Source organism: Vicugna pacos, chromosome 16 (assembly GCF_048564905.1).
Source record: "Vicugna pacos chromosome 16, VicPac4, whole genome shotgun sequence".
NCBI lineage: Eukaryota > Metazoa > Chordata > Mammalia > Artiodactyla > Camelidae > Vicugna > Vicugna pacos.
The window spans coordinates 46,064,048-46,087,471 of NC_133002.1; the positions used below are offsets into that span (position 1 = coordinate 46,064,048).

The window sequence follows — 23,424 nt, forward strand, 5'->3', positions numbered from 1 at the left end:
AAGTCCTATGAGAGAAGGGATCTTTCCTGTCTTGTTCGCTGTTTAATCCTTAGGGTGAACCTGGATAAGAAATTAAGCAGTCTGGCTCCAAAAGCCGCGCTTTCAGCCACTATATTATGCTGCTATTTGGTGAATAAAGCGGAGGATAGCCTTCTGCATACTCAGGGAAGCAAGAAGGCAAAAAGGTATCTTACTGGGAGAAGTAAACAGGTGGAAAACATCCAGCTCCAGGCGAGCAGCGCCCTCTCGCGACCTTTCTCTCCGGAAGCGCTTGTAGCCCTTTGGCCCTAGTGCGCGTGCGCGGCCGCCGGGGTCGCTCTGGGTCGCGCGCGAAGTCGGGATGTGAGGGAAGGTTCCGCCTCTAGGGCAAAAAGGCGCCTGCGCCGGCAGGGCTCTGGTCGGGACGCGCATTCTCGCTTCCTCCCTCCCTCGCCTGCGCGCGCGGGTGGGCGTGGGAGGAGGCGGGGAACAGGGGAGGGGAGCGAGGGGGCGGGTGTCGCGGGAGGGAAGGAGCGAACCGGAGAGCGTCGTCCTGAGAGGAGTGAAGGCGGCAAAATGGCGGACCGCTTCTCCCGCTTCAACGAGGACCGAGACTTTCAGGTAAACACGGGCGTCGCCGAGGATCCGGGGAAAGCCCTGGCCGAACCGGAACCTCCTTATTCCCCGCTTCCAGCTCTCTTTCCCTCCGGGCTCTGCTCCGGCTTCCGAACCGACTGCCCTTTTTCCTGCCTCCAGTTCCTCAAGGGGCCTTTCAGCGTGAGGGGAGGCCGCATCTTCTCTCACCCCGTATTCTCTTACCTCTTTTAACTCAGGCCACCGGGTTTGCAGCTTCGGCCCGTTCGGCCTGCGGGTTTCGGAACCCCAGCCTGGCCGCTGAGTGTGGGGTGTGCTGCCTTCGGGTGTGCCCAGCGTGTGCAGGCGCCGGGCTGGCTCCCAGGGGAAAGGGGGTTGGGGTGGGGTGGGAGGGCTTGGGGCGAGTGTTGTTGAGACCAGGGCTTCCGAACCCCTGGATTTTGCTCGCACAGCTCTTGTTGGGGTCCTTCTCTTTCCTCACTGTAACAAGTAAATGCCTTTATTGTCTATTTTTCTATTTCCTCACCCGGAAAAGGGGGCTTTAATTATCAGACGCCTTCTTGGTAGTCAAGCATTGAGATTTCCCCGGGCGTAAATGTTGCTATTGTCATTAGGCCGTTAATTGGGCTTGGAAAACAGTAAGTTACAGGACTACCTATGGTCAATGTAAGCTTAGCCTCAGATCCTACCTCGAGAGATTTGTAAGAAGCGTCATGATAATGGACTTTACAAGCACGTGATGACTAGTACCAAAAGCTTGATTTTTCTTTCTTCAGTTTCAAATATTTAATGGAAAAATGTCCTTGCCGTGACAAGCATTATTGGGGAAAAAATAAAGGCCAATTTAGAACAACACGTCTTTCAGCTGTTTCAAATACCTTCCTGTTGAGCATTGTTACCGCAGAAGTCTCGGCGTCTAAAAGGGATTTTATAGAGATTGGCTATTTCTAGGGTAAAATACATCCTCAGAGTCTCACAGAAACCACTGCATTACTACCGCATATCCTAGCAACAATAGTTTGGGTCAGGGGATGAACATCAGAATTCAAGTTTTTATCCCGCTGCAGATCTTTCTCAGAGTAACGTAGAAATACTATAGATAGGTTTCGGAAAGCAGTTTGAAGGGTTTGAATTCCCCGAGATGGTTGGGTGGGTAAATAAACAGGTAAAGCAGTTTAACCAACATTGTTAACAATCTAGTGCATTGAACGCTTATGAGAAGTTTTGCGGCAGTAAAGGATCTGGAGGTTGTTGAAAAAAGCCTTGTGATCATGCGCCTGCTGTATAGCTGCAGCACAATACAGGATCTCAGCGTGTTTAAGGATATAATGCAGGTCCGGGGAACTTTGAAGCAGTTCATATTCGCCATTTGATCCCTCGGAAAGGTGTTTTTTTTAGGGAGCACTGTGACACATGAGTAGTCTGCAAGATGTGTGGGTTTTATCGGTAGTTCTTTAAAGGATATGTTGAGAACCCAAACTCTCAGGTGCTTGAAGGTCACTTAAAAAATTGAGAATAAGATAATATGGACAAGTTTTGAGGGAAACTGTCAGTCACAGGATTTCAGCAGTCTTAAACAAAAAGGATTTGCAGGGCCTTGAAAGATTTTTAAAACTGAATATCAGAGTATGAAAAAAATCACCTGAAAAATTTGAGAAAGCCTCTACTTTTTCAAGTAAGGTGACTTTCTTTTCTGATGCTTTAGTTGGGTTTATGTAAGACCTGCTTTTGGTTGCTTGGTGGTTCTTTGAATATGCTACATATATTTTATTGGATTCCTTCTGTATTGGACTAGCCAGGTAAATGTTTTTTAAATTCAGATGTCCCAGCATTATGAGTAAATAGGGTATTGGTAATGAAAACCTTTTAGACAATTACTGGATATTAAAAGTTCAGTAAATTATTGTGCTAACATTTCTAAAACTCATTAATTTAAAAATACTTAAAAGTACTGTTTTTTTCTGAATGTTTTAATAAAACGGGAAAAAGACTGAAAGTTATTGGAGAGAAAAATGTAATAGGATGCTGCTGCATATAGTATATCTGAAACATTGTTCAAGGTCAGGTTATTCATAATTAACTGTGACCTCCTTTTAAGGTTTTAAGTGATAAATGAGGTGAAGCTGCTGAGTACACTTGAAAACAAATCCAAAGTAGGTTTCAGAAAAGTGCGTAGATCCTGTTGCTTTAAACAGATCTTCTTATATAGCACTGGAAATTTTTGTGTCCACCTTTTCTGGTAAGTTCTAGATGACTGTAATTTTCTTTGCCTTTAATTTGGCAAGATAATTTAGAATTGTAGTATTTCACTTTTTACCAATTTACTGTTAAGTGAAAATTTTAAGGAGTTTGAATATTGAACTTAAATTTTTTGCCTATTTTTTAGGGAGGAGATAATTAGATTTGTTTATTTATTTTATTTTTTTATTTTTGTTGGAGATACTGGGGATTGAACCCAGGACCTTGTGCATGCTAGACACACAAACTACTACTGAGCTATACCCTCCCCCTGAATGTTGAATTCTTGAACTTCATGTGGAGTCAGAGGTGGGTTCACTACTAGATTTTGTGAACTTAGAGTTTCAAAGGTGTTTTGAATAATACAGTGAGGAGCTTAACTAGTATGCTCCTTGAAGCACTTGTGAATATGAAGAGTAATCATTATCAGGGACATACATTTAAAAACATTTGGTAACTTTATTTTAATAATAAACAGGTACTGTTCTATGGGCTTTACATATATTATCTCATAATCTTTACAATAACTCTTTGAGGTAGATACTGTTACTCCCATTTTCAAATGAGGCAGCCAAGAAACAGGTAATTAAATAACCTGCCAAGTATACACAGCTGGTAAATAGCAGAGCCTGGATTCAGGCTCTGGCTTTTTGACTTTTGAACCTGTGCTTGTGACGATTATCTCTACTGGCAGTTATATATTTTATATAACTAAGTCATCATGGATGAAGGATAAACTTATAGGTTACAAAGAATAAATGAGCTTTTAGAGAGGTTAATACACTTACAATTTTTACTCTTCTGTTTTGTCCATATTGTTTCTTTTTGGTCTCCCAAGGGCTTCTAGAGAGGCTTCTGACAGTGATAAGTTACACTGTGTCATACAGGATATATTGTTAACTGTTATTTTAATTCAGTTATTCTTTTGTGTACTCTTTTTAAGTGGAATTTTATCATTTGAAGTCTGTGATTTAGGCTGATGTATTTATTTTTTTAAATGTTTTAACTACTCCTTTAAGAATCTGACCTTAATTTCTGAATGAGACATGACTTCTACCTCCATTTACCAAATTAAGGCATATTTGTTCACAGATTGAAATGTTACATAAACTAATGGAAAATAATCTAGTATAATTCACAATACAGACGTATTCAACATTTTGAATTACAGGTTCAATAAAGAAAGTATTATTTGTACAGTGATGTACAACTATAAGGTGTTAAGATACACATTGCTTAGCATTTAGTGGTTGCGCAGCTAATAATGGTGATGCAGCTGAATGCTAGTGAGGAATGTTCTTCAGTTTGTGTACCTGCAGAGGACTGATGATTTAAAGTAGCCTCTTCTTGTTTTGAATGTATTCCCATTTCTAATGAACAGGAGCTAGAATAGATCAGTGAGTGGTAATGAGAAACACTATCTTAAAGGTCATAATAAAAATGTAAAGATTATCAGAGAACTTCTTATAACCTGTATAATAATTGTAATGGGACATAGCAGTAAGCAAGTCATATATTACTTTAAAATGGTATGTTTGTAGGATTCCTTTTTGTATTTCATATATGATACCAGATGTGACCTTCAGATCATTCTTAATTAAAACCATTAAGGAAGGAGGTTTACAGTTTTAAAATACTTAGGCCACAGAAGTATATTAGAATATTTTCTGTGTGGTACTGTATAATAGAGTTGGCATTCTAATGCAGGCATTCCAGAGATGACACATGGGCAAGTGTTCTAATCTCTGTTTCCTGGGTTTCTCTCCTGTCATCTGAAAGAGTTGCCACTAGCTGTGAAAATCAGTGTCAGCTTTGCATGGGATACTGAAACATGCAAAATCATTGTTTCCTTTTCCATACATATTATGATAGATAGAAAGAATTGGAAGCAAGACTGTACAAATTTCAGAATACTGATGATGAATGAATATTAGATTTGCTAATATCTAATATCTGCGTGATATTAGCAAATGCAGAATTATTGGTTAGTATATTCTCAATAGATCAAGAGTGACCAAAGTAAGGTCAGCATAAAGGAAGTCTCCTTGGTGGTGATTTGAAGGGTAGAAAGTATATATTTAAGGCAAAAGGCACTTAAAAACATGAGACATATCAAGGAATAACATCATAGAGGAAGATAAGTTGCACTGAAGGGAGGATGGCGTTGGCAGGAACTGTGATGATCATAGGGCTTCGTGTGATGTTGTCCTTATTTGTTTTTAGAGTAGGCATGGGAGACCAAGAAGAAACAGATCTAGACAAATATATCATTAGGCTGAGTACCATCAAAATTATGGGAAAACAGATGCCCCTGTTGTATTCTTTCTTTTTATTCTATAGATATTACAGGATTATTATTAAAATACTGCAGAGGAATTGTTTTATCACATTTTCTCAGGTTTTTATAAGTTACATAACCAGAACTAAAATTTGTGACTTAAAAAATTTTTTAAACACATATATATAATTAGTTATCCTGATTGTACTACTTCATTGCTGAGATAATTTCCATATAAATTCAGTCTATTTGGGTACATGATAAAATGAAAAAAGGACAGTCTGTTTTCTTGATATGGTCAAGGTTATTATTTTCTGAAAAGGTGTAGCAGAAGTTCATGAGATCTTGAATCATAGATTTGAAACCTATGTAGAGGTTTCATCTTTGTTCTGGTTACTTAATAAGTCTAATATTTTATTAATAATAATGGATTCCATCTTGAGGTAGACATCCAGTTCTTGAATTCTATTAAAATTCCTTCCCTGAAACAACTTAGTACTTGCTTGTATGACTCATGGCAATTACCAAAGGAATTACAAATGACCATCACAAATACTGAAAGAAGTCATTGATTTGATATTGCAGTTAATACCAGAAGATGTTGTAATGATTTTCCAGTTATAAAAAGTGAATTGTCCATTTAACTGTGAAAGTCTAACCAAATGTGCATAATTGTATTAATCAGTGCATAGTTAAAAAAATTAACTATACCCAGGCCAAAAGACAGAATATATTGTATTGTCACGCTTGTACAAAAATGATTTCTTTGGAATTTAACATACATTGAGTAGTTTATACCTAATTTAGGAATGTATGGAAGAGAAAGTAGCTGAAGTTGCTTTGGCCTTATACATAGTTTAGTAGCACATGTTTTAATAAGCCCTATAGATAGTAAGAAGTTAAAGTTAGGGTCAAAAATGGGAGTTGCTTGTTATTTGCCTTAATTCTTCTTTTTACTGGCATTGTTAAGGTAAGATAAATCTTGTGTTGTGTGTTTCTCAAGCAACCGGAAAGTTATTTTTGTAATACTGCATTTGCTCTCATCTCATGAGGTTCCAGTTATTTTTTTGTCATCCTTGCCACTCTGGCAATTACATTGATTTCAAAGAGGAATTTCAGTTTATCTCTGTTTTATAGAATCGAAATCAAAACAGCTGTCTAGGTTTAAAGTTGTAATAGAGAAAAGTCATTGATCATGTTTTGTTCTGACATTTTAAGTAATGATTGTTGGAAAAGTCAGTACTCATATCTCATGGTTCATGTAACTATCCAGAGTTGAAGAGGGAAGAGCAGATTAATTTTTCACCCTTTTTATAGTCAGTACTGGAAAAATCAAGAAATTAATTTGATAGTATAGGTCTTGACTATAGAAGAAACTAAAGCTGATGCTTGTGGATTATGTGCAGTAATGTCAGTAACTTCTCTTGTTGGTACAAGTAAAGCTATGAGTAAAACTATGAGATATTTTTCAAGAAGGGGCAGAAGTGGTAGAAAATTTAATTGTTTTAATATTACTTTAGGATGTCATCTGCACAAGAGATACCAAGGGATATATTTTCTTTGAGCTCTTTTTAAGACTGTAAGCTAATTTATGAAAAGATTGTTAAATAAAACAAAATTTGAATAGTGGTTGTCCTAAGAAGTATGTATGAGTATGTCTGTGGGGGAAGTTGGTGAAGAATGGTCTTTTTCGAAAAGCTATTCTAGCTGGAGAGATAACAAAAATAATATTTAATTGATTAAACATAGGACCAGCATGATTATCAAATGAATAGTATTATAGTCAATAAATGCAAAACCCCAAGGAAAGGTGAGAAACCTTAAGGTAGGATGATTAGGTGGACCTTTATGAAGAACCTAGCATTTAAACTGGATCTTGAAAGGAGGATTGCATCCTTGCAGAGGAAAAGAATGGGAGGCATTCAGTTGGAGAAAATAGCCAGGAAAAAGTATAGAAGTGGAACTAACAGAATTGGGTCTTTTAGGACAATGAATTAGCCATTGGGAGTAGGGAGAAAGTGAAAGCTAGGGCTACAAAAGTAAGCTTTGTTTTAATGCTCTAAGTAGGCATGTACTAGCTATTTTAAGGCATGTAAGCATGGGAGTAGACATCTTCCAATTGATTTAGCTACAGTTGTGTTAGATGTGCTATACATACAGTTAAAGCTTTGATAACCAGTCTCCACTAAACAGAATAAATGTGAGTGGTGGCAGAGGAGTAGGGCACATACAAGGCAGTGATTGTATAATGGGCTATGTGATTTTTTTTAAGCTTGGTAGGGAGATAAGTGAGAACTTTTGGGGTGGGAGGTAGAGAGAAAAGTTGGATCAATGGATTGTAGGTTCTGATAGGGTTTAAGAGTTGTTGGAATGGAGGTAGTAGAGGGAATGAGCTGGAAAGACAGAAGGTTGTGGCTGGAGAGCACAATGTTTGAAGTAGAGATTATGGAAGGGTTGCAATGATTGGTAATGACCATGAAAGTGAAATGACTAAGGTAGGATGGAGGACAAGATCATTATAGGAAAGGAAGTTAGGGAATGGAGGTCCCAGGATGTTGTAAAATCATCTAACCTGGATGTTAGAATGGTAATATTGTATAGTTGCATACTGTCATGATTTAATAAGTGCCATTGCATACATTCTTGTCTAATTCTTCCAGTAACTCAGCAAGGTAAATAGAATAGGTAGTAACTCTTTTATAGATGAAGAAACTGAGGATAAATTAAGTATTTGAAAATACAGAGCTGAGTTTTAAACTTTAATCTTCTGATTTCTTTTGTAGCATTCTTTCTGCTGTGGTTTATAGATTGGCCGCTTTTTAAGGAGATGAGTGTTGGAATTGTCTTCGTTATGCAAAGCGTTATTTCTCTTTTAATACATGGCAGCATTTTCTACCAGTTAACTAGTAGGAAATAGTTGGTATGTTTATCATTAAATTTTTTTCCCCAGAAATGTCTCAGTGTTACAAGCTTAATTGGTTGTTCATGACTTCTTTTTTGTTTTGTTTTGTTTTTTGTTTTTTCGTTTGTTTTTGTTTTAACATTTTTTAATTGAGTTATAGTGTTCATGACTTCTTGCTGGCCTTTTTGCTGTTTATAGGGCTACCAGAAATTTCATTCCATTTCCCAAACATTTGTTAAGTGCCAGTTTGTTAGCATGGCATCATAAAAGAACAACAAAAAATTTTTTAAAAAGTCAGTCCACTTTGTTCATTTGTTCCAGTAAAAGAGTAGGTGGCAGAGGAGTGTTACTGCTACTGGATACTGTCAAATTCGGGTACCAAAAAGTTATCCTTGACCATTATAACATCAAAAGTTGACTGCTGTGATATCTTGTGATGGTACTGTCAGCTACCATTTGTTGAGTAGTATTACTTAGCTCTGTGCCAAGGCATTTTTGGAGATACTTATCTCATCCAAGTAACCATCCAAACCAGGTGGTAGTGTCCTTCAATTTGCAGAATAGAAAGTTGAGAAGTTGAGGCTATGCAATTAGTAAACTCAGGTTTGAAACTTGATCTCTCCTGCCCTAAGATGTGACTTTTCTTTTCTTACCTGATTGTTTAGAGTGTAAGATCCAAACTCATTAACTTGGCTTATAAGATTCTGAAGCATCTGGTGCCATATTAACAGATGTATTTCTTTTCTTTCCCCTTCACTGTCCTGCTATCCTATAGTTTCTGTTGTTATCTGGACATGCTAGGCTCTTTCATTATTCTTGTTTTTGCATATGCTCTTACTTGTCTGGAATTCCTAGTATTCATTCTTTAACACTCAATTTGCTGTTATCTCTGACAACTTTGCTAGGCAGAGTTACTTCCTTCATTTTTTTGTGCTTCCATAGCACTTTGGTCATATTTCAGTTATAGCATTTTTATTAGTAATAGTAGTAGCTAGCAGTACAGAGTGCTTACTGTGTTAGGCATTGATGTATGCATTATTATATCATGTAATCCTCCAGTAAGGTAGGTTATATTATTATCCCTACTTTACAAATGAAAAAGTTAAACCATTTCACACAGCTAGCAAGTTGAAGAGGTAGCTTTGAGGTAGTTTGGACCAGTCTCAGCCTTTAATCGCTGTGCTGTTTTACCTCTCCTATTGTATACTTGTAATTTATCTCATCTCTCTAGACATGAAACTTCTTTAATGCAGAGTCTTTCTTATTTTATTCATTTCTAGTACTGAGTCAGGGTCTGGCTTCTAGAAGTTGCTCCAGTGTTTGAATTAATGGTAAAGTAGAGGCAAGTATGTAGTAAGGAAAGGCTTAGTAGTCTTGAGGAGAATGTCCAGACTTGGGGACTCAGCTTCCTGCTGTGCTGTGGATTATCTAGCTTGAACTATTAGTTCTGTGATATTTTATAAAACCAGCTGAAGGATATTTCAAGCATGGAGGTTGTGTTATGGAGAGTTATAACCTTGCTTTATTATGTATTGTATATAATTACAGCAGTCTTTTAGCTATGACACATACACACACATTGTTTTTCTGTGGACTAGTGCAGAGTTTTTGTTAAATGTCTGAATAGATAGTTGTCATACCAGCCAGTGGTGAAACAAATAATAAGCATTACTATGGGTCCTAGAGGAATTCTTAACTGTTGACTCCCTATCTCTTTGAATGCCTCAAGAATTGTTGGCTGATTTTTGCCTGCATTTCTGAAAAAGGTCGATTTCTCCTATGGGGTTTTAAAGTTATTCATTTTTCAGTGTAGTGTTGTGGGTTTTTGTTTTTGTTTTTTGGAAACCTGTCCTTTCTTGTTCTAGTCAAATTACCCAGAAAATTTGATACGTCAAACAGATATACATGTATTTGTAGATGAGTGTGTGATATGCTCATACCCTTGACTCAGTGTAATCTGTTTTCAGGTTCTTAGATATTTGCTGAGATTGCTTAGCCAATTGTCTTTCCTTCCAATTTACAACTAGTTAAATTTCATGAGTGAATTTATTCTTCTGGGTTACTGACTGGCCTCAATAATGTTTTAAAATAATAATTCATTACTTTGTGCCTCTTTAAATCTCAAAACCTATGCAATAATACTATAGTGTCATCATCTCGACTTTACCATTGGGAAACAGGCCAAGGCCCAGAGAATGGTTTGGTAATCCATCCAGCCTTATACAGCTGACAGATAGTAAAAATTTGATTTCTAGTGTCTTTGGTTTTATGATAATATACTGGAAGTCATTGGAATCAGATTATATGATTGTGAAAACAGCAGTGAATAACTGGGGTTTTTGAGGAATTGACCACAGTGGTGTTTCTGCCTACTTTCTGAACTGAAATAAATTTATAAGTATACTAATAAAGTGACATCAGTAATCCCCCAGAATGTCTGTTTCTTTTTGGATAGGTTTTTCATCCTGAGATTTTTTTCTTTCTGAATTAAGACAGTACTAGAAATTGTTTATTTGGAAATGAGTGGGAGAGAGGGAGACAGAGATGAATTCTCTTTTAATTGACAGAGGAGGACTGGTTTTGCTCATAGATGAAATATACAGTCATTTTATATGGCTCTATCTGCTAAACATACCATTTTGGTTCCATGGCAGGTGAAATCAGCATCATTATATGTTTTGAATTTAGAAAGTCCAAATTCATATCCACTTAGTGGTGTTAGACAGTCTCTAAGAAAATAATGGTACATACAGTATAAAAGATGAATTTTGGTTGGGGAGGTTTGGAGCAGAGAAACAGTAGTGTCTACAGTATGCAGCTTAATAGCTAAAAGGGCTAGCATGAGTGGTGCAATACACTGTCAAAGATAAAACTTTCAGACTTGGTTCATACCTAGTCTTGATGAGGAAAGTTAGGATTTAAATTTTTAGTCTGTATGATCCTCATATTAATAATTGATTTGACTGTTCAGATCAGAAACTTTGAATCTGCTGACTTTGATGATGAGTGATAGTTCTCATTAAATTTTTTTTAGAAATTGTATTAAATTTTCATAGTCATAGGAAGATGAAAGAGACTATCACTGCTTTAGGGTCTTAAATATTGTCTTTTGCTATTTGAAATTATGGGCTGTTGACTGTGATATTTTAAAGAATTGTCCCTCTAATTAACTAACTCTGATTTTCTAACTCTAATTTTCCCTGTTAATTACCACATAGTTAATCACTGGGAAAGGTACAGCTTTGGGATTATGTGACTGCCAAAATCAGCACTGGTTAGCAAATAAAATAGATTCCATTTATATGGATAAATTTAGGGCAGCCCCTGTCACTATTTATATTTGAATGATCACTACAGCTAAATTTGTAATAGAGAAGTTTCCACATTTGTCGTGTGCTTGGAAGCAGAATCCTTGACCTGTAAGGAACTAGAGCTACTGTGTGCTTTAATGACATGCAGGTCAGTCAAGTTCTATTCATTTGTAATTAGACCTACCACACGTTGAGCTTTTTTTTTATTTATTTATTTATTTATTTATTTTTTTTTGGAGAGAATAAGCAGTAGAAAGAAAGTCAGCTGGATGTGTATGTGTACATGTGTGTGCATTTAAAAATCCTTGACACTTTTTTTTTAGAAACATGAGATTGCTTTTAGTCTGATCTTTTTGAACTTACATTTCTGATCAGCATAAATGAAAAGCTGTATTACAACTGTGAAAGCAAGTAATATTTAGAAAGGAAGAGTTGATTTAGACAATGGAATAAGTGTTTAAAGCAGTCATCATTAAAACCAAATTTTAGAAATGTTTATAATGTACAATCTGTGAATTTTCACTAGGATGACTGTATGTTTAGTTTATGCTTCTTGTCCTGGGATAATTAAGATTAGCTCTCCCTTTTGCTCTAAAAGTACCCTGGTTTGTATGATATCATGCTAATTCTAATGGGATTTGAGAGATCTAAAACGAGGTTTTGAAAGCAGGGTAAAGTAGAAAAAAATACTTCTCTTCAAATCCCGTTGAGGCATTTACATAATTAGATGCCATACTGACTATTTTTGGAAAGAATGATCTTAATAAGTTCATCAGAATGACTTGAAAAAAATTTTGTGTGGGAGAGAGGCAAGAAATAAAGTAGTATCATTATCGTCACCACTGCTACTACTACCATAGTTTGTAACCTAGGAGTTTGAAATCACACTTTATATTCTTTCCTTTTCTCTTCTTTTTGCTCTTCTAATAGAGCATTCAGAAGGGACAAAAGTATTCAAGGGTGAAAGTTAAACTACTTAACTTTCTCAAAACCCAGATTCACAGCAAAGTTGAGCTGAAGGTTCAGAGTTCCCGTATATCCATTCCCCTCTTCACACACATGGGCAATCATCAACAACTCCCACCAGAGTGGTACATTTGTTACAAGAGGTGAACCAACATTGGCACATAATTATCAACCAAGGTCCTAGTTTACACTAAGGTTTACTCTTGGTATAGTTCTGTAGTTTTGACAAATGTAGTGTAATGACATGTATCCACCAAAATACAGAATAATTTCACTGCCCTAAAAATTGATGGTAATTATGTTTTTGTAGTACCAAATTTTAAATGAGTCAGCCTTTTTTTCTATAGGGTAAATTTAATTCAGTTTAAATCTGCAAATTCATGGCATTTTAGACCAAGAAATGTGTCTACTTCAAGTTCTTCATTTTAAAGTGAGTACACAATGGATGAGAAATAGAACATGATTTGTATGAGGTCAAACAGCAAATTTGCAATAAAAATAGGACTTAGAATTGGTAATTGGTTTAAAGAACTGAGGTGGAAGATGTATTGATAGTTTTTCTTGTATGAAAAGTACTTTATTGATAGGTGTTTCTTAATCTTTATGAATTGGTGTCATGGTTCCTAAAATTTAAGAGTAAGTTTTGAAACAGTAAAAAATATAAACACTTATACTTTTTAAATGTTGCAGCTAATTGTGTGTTTTATTATGGCAAATCAAACAGATACTCATAAATGTTGAGAAGTGACTTCTCTCAATTCCCTAAGTTAGTAACATATTACTATATAGTTTTAAAACTTTTGTGATGACTCCCTAATTGTTGCTTTAACAAAATAGTATTAAACACTTCCCCTGTTGGACATTAGTTTCTACTTTTAAAAATAGTATATTAGAAAATGTCACAGTGAATGTGATCTGCATTTTAAATTTGTAATAGCTATGGAAAATGTGATATTCTTCTCCTAGTGATCCCCCTCTTACCTCCTGGGAAAAAAGTCACAAAGTAGCATAACAGGAAGAAAGTGCATGAACTTTAAAATTATAGAGGGTTTGGAATTTGGGCTTCTTTATTTACTATTTAAGTAACTTTTAGCAAGTTTCTTACACCCTTTGAATTCCACATCTGAAGATGGAAATAATGTATGACAACTACCTTGTTGGGTCATTGAGGGGATTACTTGAGATATTGCCTGTGAACTACACAGTGCCTGATACTTACCTAAATATAGGTACTCAAAAGATAGCTGTTACAAATGTGGCAAGACTACATGAGTACATTGTTAAAATTGAGTTTCTCTCTGAGCTTTCTTTTCTGGACAATCTCTAATTTACACTGAATCGAGGGGAAAAAAAAACCAGCAGGATACTTCTACTTTTTAATGTGTAAATTTGTTGGTTTCACTGAAAAGTTCATTTGGTTAAAATTTATTTTATAGTGGTATTGATTCAAAAATATATGTAGTTTTCATTTTAAATAACCAGAGATAAACACAAAATGATATGATTTCTGTTAGGGTATTTGAGTAATTAGGCTATATATTAAAATTCTAAAGAAAAAAAAACACAAGCAGTTAAAAACAGAGCCTCCCTCTCATCTTTTGTCTCTTAGGCATTCAGATCGGAGTTAACCTCTAGAAACAGCCTCTTAAGTATTCCAGAGCTGTCTATGTATGTTTTTAGGTTTTTTTTTTTAAATTGAAATATAGTCAGTTACAGTGTGTCAATTTCTGGTGTACAGCACAATGTCCCAGTCATGCATATATGTGCATATATTTGGAAGGCAGCTGTGCTCACCACTATACCACCAACACCTTGTTTGAAGTTTGTTTTATTTTTAATTTTAAAATTTATACAGTAATATTTTTATTTTGACATGTAGATTGATGTAACTACCAGTCTAATGTGTTTGTAGAATAGAATTTAAACTTAAAATTTTTTTAAAAATTATTTTTTTTGTTTGTTTTTTGGGGAGGTAATAAGTTATTTATTTAGTTAGTTACTTAATTAGGTATGTTTTAGAGGGGGAGGTAATTAGGTTTATTTACCTATTTTTTTAATGGGGGTATCAGTGATTTAACCCAGGACCTCATGCATGGTAAGCATGTGCTCTATCACTGAGCTATACCCTCCCCTGGTTATTTATTTTTTAATTGAGATACTGGGGATTCGACTCAGGACCTGGTGCTTGCTAAACATGCACTCTACCACTGAGCTATATCCTTTCCTCTGATTTAAACTTTTTTTAATGCTTAAGGAATATTTTTAAGGGGGGAAATGTAGAAATATTGGCTTTTCCCACCCTTTTTATTTAAAAAATCAAAGTATAATTAAAATATAGTGAAACTAACCCATTTTGGTATATAGTTCGAGTTTTAGCAAACCATCATAGTATAGCCACTGTGTCAGTTTATAGGCCCTGGCAGTCACCGGTCAGTTTTCTTCTAGTTTTGCCTTTTCCAGAATGCCATATTAACAGAATGATACAGTAACTTCTTGAGTATGGCTTCTTTCACTTAGCATGTGTTGAAATTTATACATGTTAGTACTTATGTAAGCAGTTTGTCGCTTTTTTATTGCTGAGTAATAGTCCATTGTATGTGTGTACCATAGCTTTTACTTTTTTATTTTTATTTTTTATTTATTTTATTTTTTTAACATTTTTTATTGATTTGTAATCATTTTACAATGTTGTGTCAAATTCCAGTGTAGAGCACAATTTTTCAGTTATACATGAACATATATATATTCATTGTCACATTTTTTTCTCTGTGAGCTACCATAAGATCTTGTGTATATTTCCCTGTGCTATACAGTATAATCTTGTTTCTCTATTCTACAATTTTAAAATCCCGTCTATCCCTTCCCACCCTCCACCCCCTTGGCAACTACAAGTTTGTATTCTATGTCTATGAGTCTGTTTCTGTTTTGTATTTATGCTTTTTTTTGTTTTGTTTTGTTTTTTTAAGATTCCACATATGGACGATCTCATATGGTATTTTTCTTTCTCTTTCTGGCTTACTTCACTTAAAATGACATTCTCCAGGAGTATCCACGTTGCTGCAAATGGCGTTATGTTGTCGGTTTTTATGGCTGGGTAGTATTCCGTTGTATAAATATACCACGTCTTCTTTATCCAGTCATCCGTTGATGGACACTTAGGCTGTCTGCATATGCAGTCTTGGCTATTGTATATAGTGCTGCTGTGAACATCGAGGTGCAGGTGTCATCCTGAAGTAGGGTTCCTTCTGGATATAGGCCCAGGAGCGGGATGACTGGGTCATATGGTAAGTCTATTTCTAGTCTTTTGTGGAATCTCCATACTGTTTTCCACAGAGGCTGCACCAAACTGCATTCCTACCAGCAGTGTAGGAGGGTTCCCCTTTCTCCACAGCCTCTCCAGCATTTGTCATTTGTGGATTTTTGAATGATGGCCATTCTGACTGGTGTGAGGTGATACCTCATTGTAGTTTTGATTTGCATTTCTCTGATAATTAGTGATATTGAGCATTTTTTTCATGTGCCTATTGATCATTTGTATGTCTTCCTTGGAGAATTGCTTGTTCAGGTCTTTTGCCCATTTTTAGATTGGGTTGTTTGGTTGTTTCTTATTAAGTCGTATGAGGTGCTTATATATCCTGGAGATCAAGCCTTTGTTGGTTTCATTTGCAAAAATTTTCTCCCATTCTGTAGGTTGTCTTTTTGTTTTACTTATGGTTTCCTTTGCTGTGCAGAAGCTTGTATGTTTCACTAGGTTCCATTTGTTTATTCTTGCTTTTATTTCTATTGCTTGAGTAGACTGTTCTAGGAGAACATTTTTGAGATGTATGTCAGATAATGTTTTGCCTATATTTTCTTCTAGGAAGTTTATTGTATCTTGTCTTATGTTTAAGTCTTTGATCCATTTTGAGTTTATTTTTGTGTATGATGTAAGGGAGTTTTCTAGCTTCATTGCTTTACATGCTGCTGTCCAGTTTTCCCAACACCATTTGCTGAAGAGGCTGTCTTTATTCCATTGTATATTCTTGCCTCCTTTGTTGAAGATTAGTTTTGTGGGTTCATTTCTGGGCTCTCTATTCTGTTCCATTGGTCTATATGTCTGTTTTTGTACCAATACCATGCTGTCTTGATGACTGTAGCTCTACACTATTGTCTGAAGTCTGGGAGAGTTATTCCTCCAGCCTCTTTCTTTCTCTTCAGTAATGCTTTGGCAATTCTAGTTCTTTGATGGTTCTATATAAATTTTATTATGATTTGTTCTAGTTCTGTGAAATACGTCCTGGGTAATTGGATAGGGATTCCCTTAAATCCGTAGATTGCCTTGGACAGTGTGACCATTTTAACAATATTGATTCTTCCAATCCAAGAGCATGGGATATCTTTCCATTTTTTTAAAGTCTTCTTTAATTTCCTTCATCAGTGGTTTGTAGTTTTCTGTGTATAATTCTTTCACCTCCTTGGTTAGATTTATACCTAGGTATTTTATTACTTTGGGTGCTATTTTAAAAGGGATTGTTTCTTTACTTTCTTTTTCTGTTGATTCATCGTTAGTGTAGAGAAATGCAACTGATTTTTGAAAGTTAATCTTGTAACCTGCTACCTTGCTGAATTCTTTGATCAGCTCTATGAGTTTTTGTGTGGACCTTTTAGGGTTTTCTATATATAGTAGCATGTCGTCGGCGTATAGTGACACTTTTACCTCTTCTTTTCCAATTTGGATCCCTTTTATTTCTCTCTCTTGCCTGATTGCTGTGGCTAGGACTTCCAAGACTATGTTGAATAGGATTGGTGATAGTGGGCATCCTTGCCTTGTCCCAGATTTTAGTGGGAAGCTTTTGAGTTTTTCACCATTGAGTACTATGCTGGCTGTAGGTTTGTCATATGTAGCTCTTATTATGTTGAGATATGTTCCCTCTATACACATTTTGGTGAGAGTTTTTATCATAAATGGGTGTTGAATTTTATCAAATGCTTTTTCTGCATCTATTGAGATGATCATGTGGTTTTTGTCCTTTCTCTTGTTGATGTGATGTATTACATTGATTGATTTGCGTATGTTGAACCACCCTTGTGTCCCTGGGATGAACCCCATTTGGTCATGATGTATAATCTTTTTTATGTGTTGCTGGATTGTATTTGCTAATATTTTGGTGAGGATTTTGGCATCTATGTTCATCAGTGATATTGGCCTATAATTCTCTTTTTTGGTAGTGTCTTTGCCTGGTTTTGGTATTAGGGTGATGGTGGCTTCATAGAATGAGTTTGGGAGTATTCCCTCCTTTTCAGTCTTCTGGAATAGTTTGAGAAGGACTGGTCTGAGTTCTTCTTTGTATGTTTGGTTGAATTCCCCAGTGAAGCCGTCCGGTCCTGGACTTTTATTTGTAGGGAGGTTTTTTATTGCTATTTTGATTTCATTTTTAGTGATCGGTTTGTTCAAGAGGTCAGTTTCTTCTTGATTCAGTCTTGGTGGACTGTATGTTTCCAGAAACTTGCCCATCTCCTCTAGGTTATCCAGTTTGATTCTGTATATTTTTCATAATATTCTTGTGTGATATTCTGTATTTCTATTTTATTTGTTGTAATTTCTCCATTTTCCTTTCTTATTTTGCTAATTTGTGCTCTCTCTTTTTTCTTCTTTGTGAGTTACCATAGCTTTTAACTTCATTTCCCAGTTAAGGGACATTTGATATTTTCCAAACATTCACAGACAGGTTTGGTGTGAACATAGGTTTTTCCTTTCACTTGTGTAAATACCTGGGGATAGTATTAATGGGTTATTTGGTAAGTGCATGTTTAAGTTTATAAGAAACTGCCAAACTGTTTTCTGTTTTACATTCCCAGCAGCAATCTATCAGCGTTCCTGTGCAGTTTCATCAGTACTTGATATTGTTAGTTTATTTTAAAGCCATTTTGATAGGTGCGAAGTGGTATTAACCTTGTGATTTCAGTTTGTATTCCCCTAATGATTAATAATGTTGAGTACTTGTCATCTGTCTATATTCTTTGGTGACATATCTGTTTAAATCTTTTGCCTACTTTAAAATTGGATTTTCTTATTATTGTGTTTTGAGAGTTCCTTATGTATTTTGAATAGAAGTCTTTTATCAAGTAAAGAGATTTGTGAATGTTTTCTCTAGTACAGTTTTTCAATTTTTTTCTCTCACAGATTGTACTTTTGGGGTTGTATATTAAGAAATTTTTGTGAAGCCTGAGGTCACCAAAATTTTCTCCTATATATATTTTCTTCTAGAAATTTTATAATTTTAGGTTTTGTATTTAGGTCTGTGATACATTTTGAGGGTTTTGTTTTGTTTTGTTTTGTTTTGTTTTGTGTATGGATGCCTAGTTACCGCACCATTTATTGAAAACACTATTATTTCTCTATTGAATTGTCTTTTTACCTTTGGTGAAGATGAGTAATCATGAATGTATGGGTCTTTTTTGGGACTCAAACTATATTATTAATCCTGCTTTGTATTGTGTCTGTTAGATGCAGAATGATTTGAAAACTTAACTAGCCATGTTTAGAATCTGGTATTTATGGATAGTAATTTGTAATCCACAGAAGGATTTTCTAAAATGATAAGTATGCAGATTAAAAGAAGATTTTGCTAGTGATTCATGACCTATTTGGAAAAACTTGAGTTATTTCTTGTGCAGTAAAGATGAGCTGGAATGGCTTTTCCAAGATGCCATTTTCTTTTTTGTAGAATTACTTGGTAGTTCTCTAATAATATCTGTAAGTATTTGTGCTTTTATTACATCATCTTTGATGGTGATAAATTTGGGGGCAGTTTTCTTTTAAAGTGTGGTTGTCCTAAGTTAAATATTATAAAGATTTAATTTAAAAATAGTGCCAGTTATTGTTGGTAGTTTGAGATTATTATTTTATCATTTAATCATATAGTGCTATAAAGTGAAAGAGAAAATTATGAGATTTGGCTGGACATTGGTGTTCTATAATACTGTGTGGTTTGAGTTAATCATTATCTGGATTTTATTATTTAGGAATTTAGAAGTACTTTGCAATTAACATCTTTTCAATAACTTAAATTTTTAAATGTCAGAATAGAAGTTAAAATGCCAAGAGGTAGGTGTTATTTTGAAGTGGTCATTGGACAAAATATTGGAGATTAATTTAGACAGACTTTCAGGATTGACAGCTATTTTTTCATTTTTTAGTATTTCTTGACAATTGGTTTTTCTCATTCTTGGAAGGAATACCTGCTTTTAAATCCTATTCAATTTTTAAGATTTGCTTTTTGTCTTTGGAAAACTCACTACTGTTCTGTTACTCCTTCTTTTGGATAAATTCAACCACAAAATTAAAATTTTTTATTGTGCTGGAATACACATAACAAAATTTGTCATTTTAACTGTTTTACAGTGTATGGTTCAGTGGCATTAAGTACGTTAATAGTGTTGTACGACCATTATCAACACACAACTGTCTAGTTGTAGAATTTTCAGCACTTCCACTTAATTTTAGGACTTAATTGTTCTCTAGTGTTTAGGTAGCATATTAAGTTTTAGGATTGTAAGAGAAAAACAAGACTTCATTCTTGTCTGGTTAACATTCAAGTTATCATACCACTCCATGCCTGAATTAGATTTAGGCTAGACTGAGGTCTTTAGTCTTTCTGACTTAGGTCAATTCAGGACTCACAAATCTTCATGCCCTCTACTTTGTAAACAGAAGGGAACCAGACAATTGATATTCTGATTTAAAGCCAAATTATGGCCTCTTCCTTTTTCATGGAGCAGGGAAAACCATGATTAGAGCGAGCTTCCTAGTTATCTGCCCCATCCTCAATTTTGGCTGTTTTAACTTATTCTAATTGCAATGACAGCTTGCTTGATTATGGTCAAATATGGTGTTATACCGGCATGCTTATCTCCCTTGGCAGATCATTTGAGAAACTGTGTATTGGGGATACTGTATCAAGAGACTGTTTTTGAATTCCTTGAAACTTTAGAGTTACAACTTGATTTAAAGTTGAATATTTTAATAGTTTTAATTAAAAACAATGTTATCAACATTTAGCAGTATTACACAGATTTTATTTGCTTTCTTTTGTTAGGACTTATTTTTTGTAGCACAAAATTGTTTATGAAAAGTAAAGCACAGTACATCCCTTTGATTTTGATTCTGCAGTCTTCCTAATATAGTCAGTCTAAGAGTTGATATCCCAAATGGTTGATAATGTTTTAGTTACCAGTTTCAATGCTTGTCAGAGGAAGAAGAGTTCATATTCTTAGACCTAGACTTCTAATAAATTGTTTTTTTGTTTGTTTGTTTGTTTTTGTAGATTTAAGAAAGTCTGAATTTGTGGCACAGTTTTGGTTGCTTACTGAAAAAGAATGAAAAGTTTAAAATAACCCCTAGTTTGATTACTTTTACTAATAATTTTGGCATTTATTGCTTTGGGGAAAAATAACCCTAGTTTTGTTTTTTCAGGGTAATCACTTTGATCAGTATGAAGAAGGACATTTGGAAATTGAACAAGCATCACTTGACAAGCCTATAGAATCGGTAAGATCAGTGCTTAATTTTGGGTCATAGCTAGTTAGTTAGGTAGTGTTCGTGTGACACTTGATGTGAATGAAGTTAAACTTAGTAAAAACTTACATAGTACAGTTTAGAGTTGTTTTCTTGCATGCCCTACAGTAATCAGGTAGAGTTTAGATTGTAATCTAGTATTTAATATGTTGCGGAATCAGTGAAAAATCTAGAAATAATTTAGAATTTTGATAAGGAAAAAAATATCATTTTGCCCCTTACTAATGCTGTTAAAGAAAGCAAGTTGAAGTTCAGTATTTTTGTAAATTGAGTAAAGGAGTAAAATGTATTTTGATCCTTTAGAAGCTTCATCTTTCCTGGGCAACACAATCATGTGTGAAATGTTCCATTAAGAACAGTTAAGGACTAATATGTTTTATTTACCAGACTCTTGTGAAACATGGTAATTTTGGTTTCTGTGGCTTAAGAGATGTCTGGTTTTTGTCAAAAGTTGATTCTGTCTCTTCACATGGCTTAGTTTTAAATATTGATATCATGCAACAGAGCAAGGAGATTTTCCTGCCTCTTAATTTTTGAACATTACTTTCATTTTGAAAAGCCCATTAGTTTCAAATTACGCAGTCCATTGTTAAGATGTCTAAACTTGTCAGTATTGTCAGTATTTAATATTTGTGCTTGAGTATACATATTTAATAAGGGTTATAGGGAGTTGTTGGTAAACTTGAGTGAAAAATCATCAGAGAATCTCTATAGCAGTCAAGACATCCCTCTTCTCCCTTTAAGAACACTAGCATCTCCCTCAGGTTAAGGCAATTTAGAGAGTATAGATATTTTAACTTTAGCTTTTATTTTCATAACTATAACATAGTAAAGGATCAACATATATTTATGTTCCTAATTAGGTTGGTGTTGTGTGTGTTTGTGTGTGTGTTTAGATGTTTACAGAAATTTACACAACTTGGGGTGTTCGACATTTTTCTTCCACAGCAGTTGGCCCATATTAGCTAAGCAGCCATGATCTGGTTTGTATTGCACGGTCTGCCTTTTTTTAATTTCTTCTCTAGGGTTTCTTTCTCCCCCACTTCCCCTTCTTATTTCTGTTCTTCTGGTCCAGTGAACACTGCATATAGTACTTTCTGTCTAAATGTGCTGGCATGATGCTAGACTTAGGCATGGCAGTAATTGATGACGCATGTGATAATGCTGCAGAGGGAGAATTCACACCTGATGTTGTGCTGAAAGCCCAGTCTTGTTTTGACTTAAGGATAAAATGCCAAGCCCACTTTGCTAAGTTAAAAATCACCAGAGTTTTTGCCTTATTCTGTATCATCTTGGGAATTATCACAAGGTAGAATTTTACAGTGAAGTCTGTAGGCTAGCTAAGTCAATATCTTGTACTTGAAAAATAATTTAATTTTTCCATTTTATTCAAATTTTTTTTTGAGTCAGAGTTTAAGAGCAGATAGCTATTGGAAGAAAGGCCCAAGTACCATATTCTACAAGGTACATATTTGGTTAATATTATACAAGCTATATAATTCTGTGGGTACTCTGACTCAACAGTAGCAGGAAATTTAGTTAGACCAAATTTGCAGCCTAGTATTCATTTTTTACTATACTTAACAAAGTTTTTTTAAAAGCACTAAATTAAATGATATTTAACATTTGTAAAGCCTTCTTTTAAGGCTACATTTAAAGGTTTTTGGAAAATTCATTCCTTTGGCATGTGAGACTGATGTTCTTTTTCCTCTCACACTGTCCAGGAATTTTTCCAGCATATGTCATAGGGAGAACACTATCAGAAGACAGTCTGCCTGAGTAATCTCAGTGAGTAGGAGTGGAATTGATACATGCCTTATCTATTAAATAGTGTTATCTTCCCCACTTAAAATAGCAAATGGTATATAGTACTCAGACTGGATAATTAATTTTTTAATGAATAAGTGTATGTTCAGAGATGTATATTAATAACTTATACTTAAAATGAAAATTTACTCCCGAAACACATTAAGATATGCAATATTTGTGATGTGGTAGTTAGGTAGTAGGAGGGAGGAGCTTCATAGCTTACATGGTGTTAGATAGGAGTGGGACAAACAAGATAGGGATTTTATTTCTCTTATCAAATCTTACCAAATCATTTGGGGATAAATTTAAAGTTTTTAAAGTAAGTCCTAAAATGATTGGCATCAAAATAGGCAGTGTAGCAATCCCTCCTCCCCATCTCCCCCAGAAAGTACCCTTTCACCTTAGGAATGCCTACCAAATAAGTGTATGTTAGTTATAAGGCTGGCTGGCTGGCTATATTGAGCTATCTTATTCTTACGGGAAAATGCGTTGCTTCTAACACACAGAAAGAGTCTGCTGAATTAAAATCTTTCTCTGCAGCAATATCTATTGAGAGGTGCTGACTGTTTTGCTACAGCATGCAACTCAAAAGTGGCTGGAAATATGCAGCTTTGGGAGTCTACAGATCATTGCAGGAGCTAAAGGTGTAGTCATTTTTTTTTTTTTAACAAAGGTCCTCTGCAGCAGCTGGTAACCGAGGAAGTCTCTGCACAGGTTTGTGCCAAGAATATGCCTGTGTGAAGGGTTATTGTGAGTATAGGATTAAGGTCTTTTTGTTTTGTAATAGGGT

At 35.2% G+C, this 23,424-nt stretch overlaps 1 protein-coding gene across 4 annotated transcripts in view; it reads left to right on the plus strand.

Annotated features, from left to right (window-relative positions):
• Nucleotides 1-478: 478 nt before the first annotated feature.
• The window catches only part of GPATCH8 (G-patch domain containing 8), an 85,064-nt gene continuing 62,118 nt past the window's right edge, over nucleotides 479-23,424 (plus strand). The window contains exons 1-2 of one of the 4 annotated variants that reach the window (XM_015250516.3): nucleotides 479-600; nucleotides 20,724-20,798. In XM_015250516.3, coding sequence (XP_015106002.1) covers nucleotides 556-600; nucleotides 20,724-20,798 — 120 coding nt within the window. In that variant the 5' untranslated portion in view covers nucleotides 479-555. Of the gene's footprint in view, nucleotides 601-20,723; nucleotides 20,799-23,424 lie in introns of those variants that run through there. The other 3 variants (XM_006217461.4, XM_072939209.1, XM_072939210.1) reach the window with 3 other exon arrangements.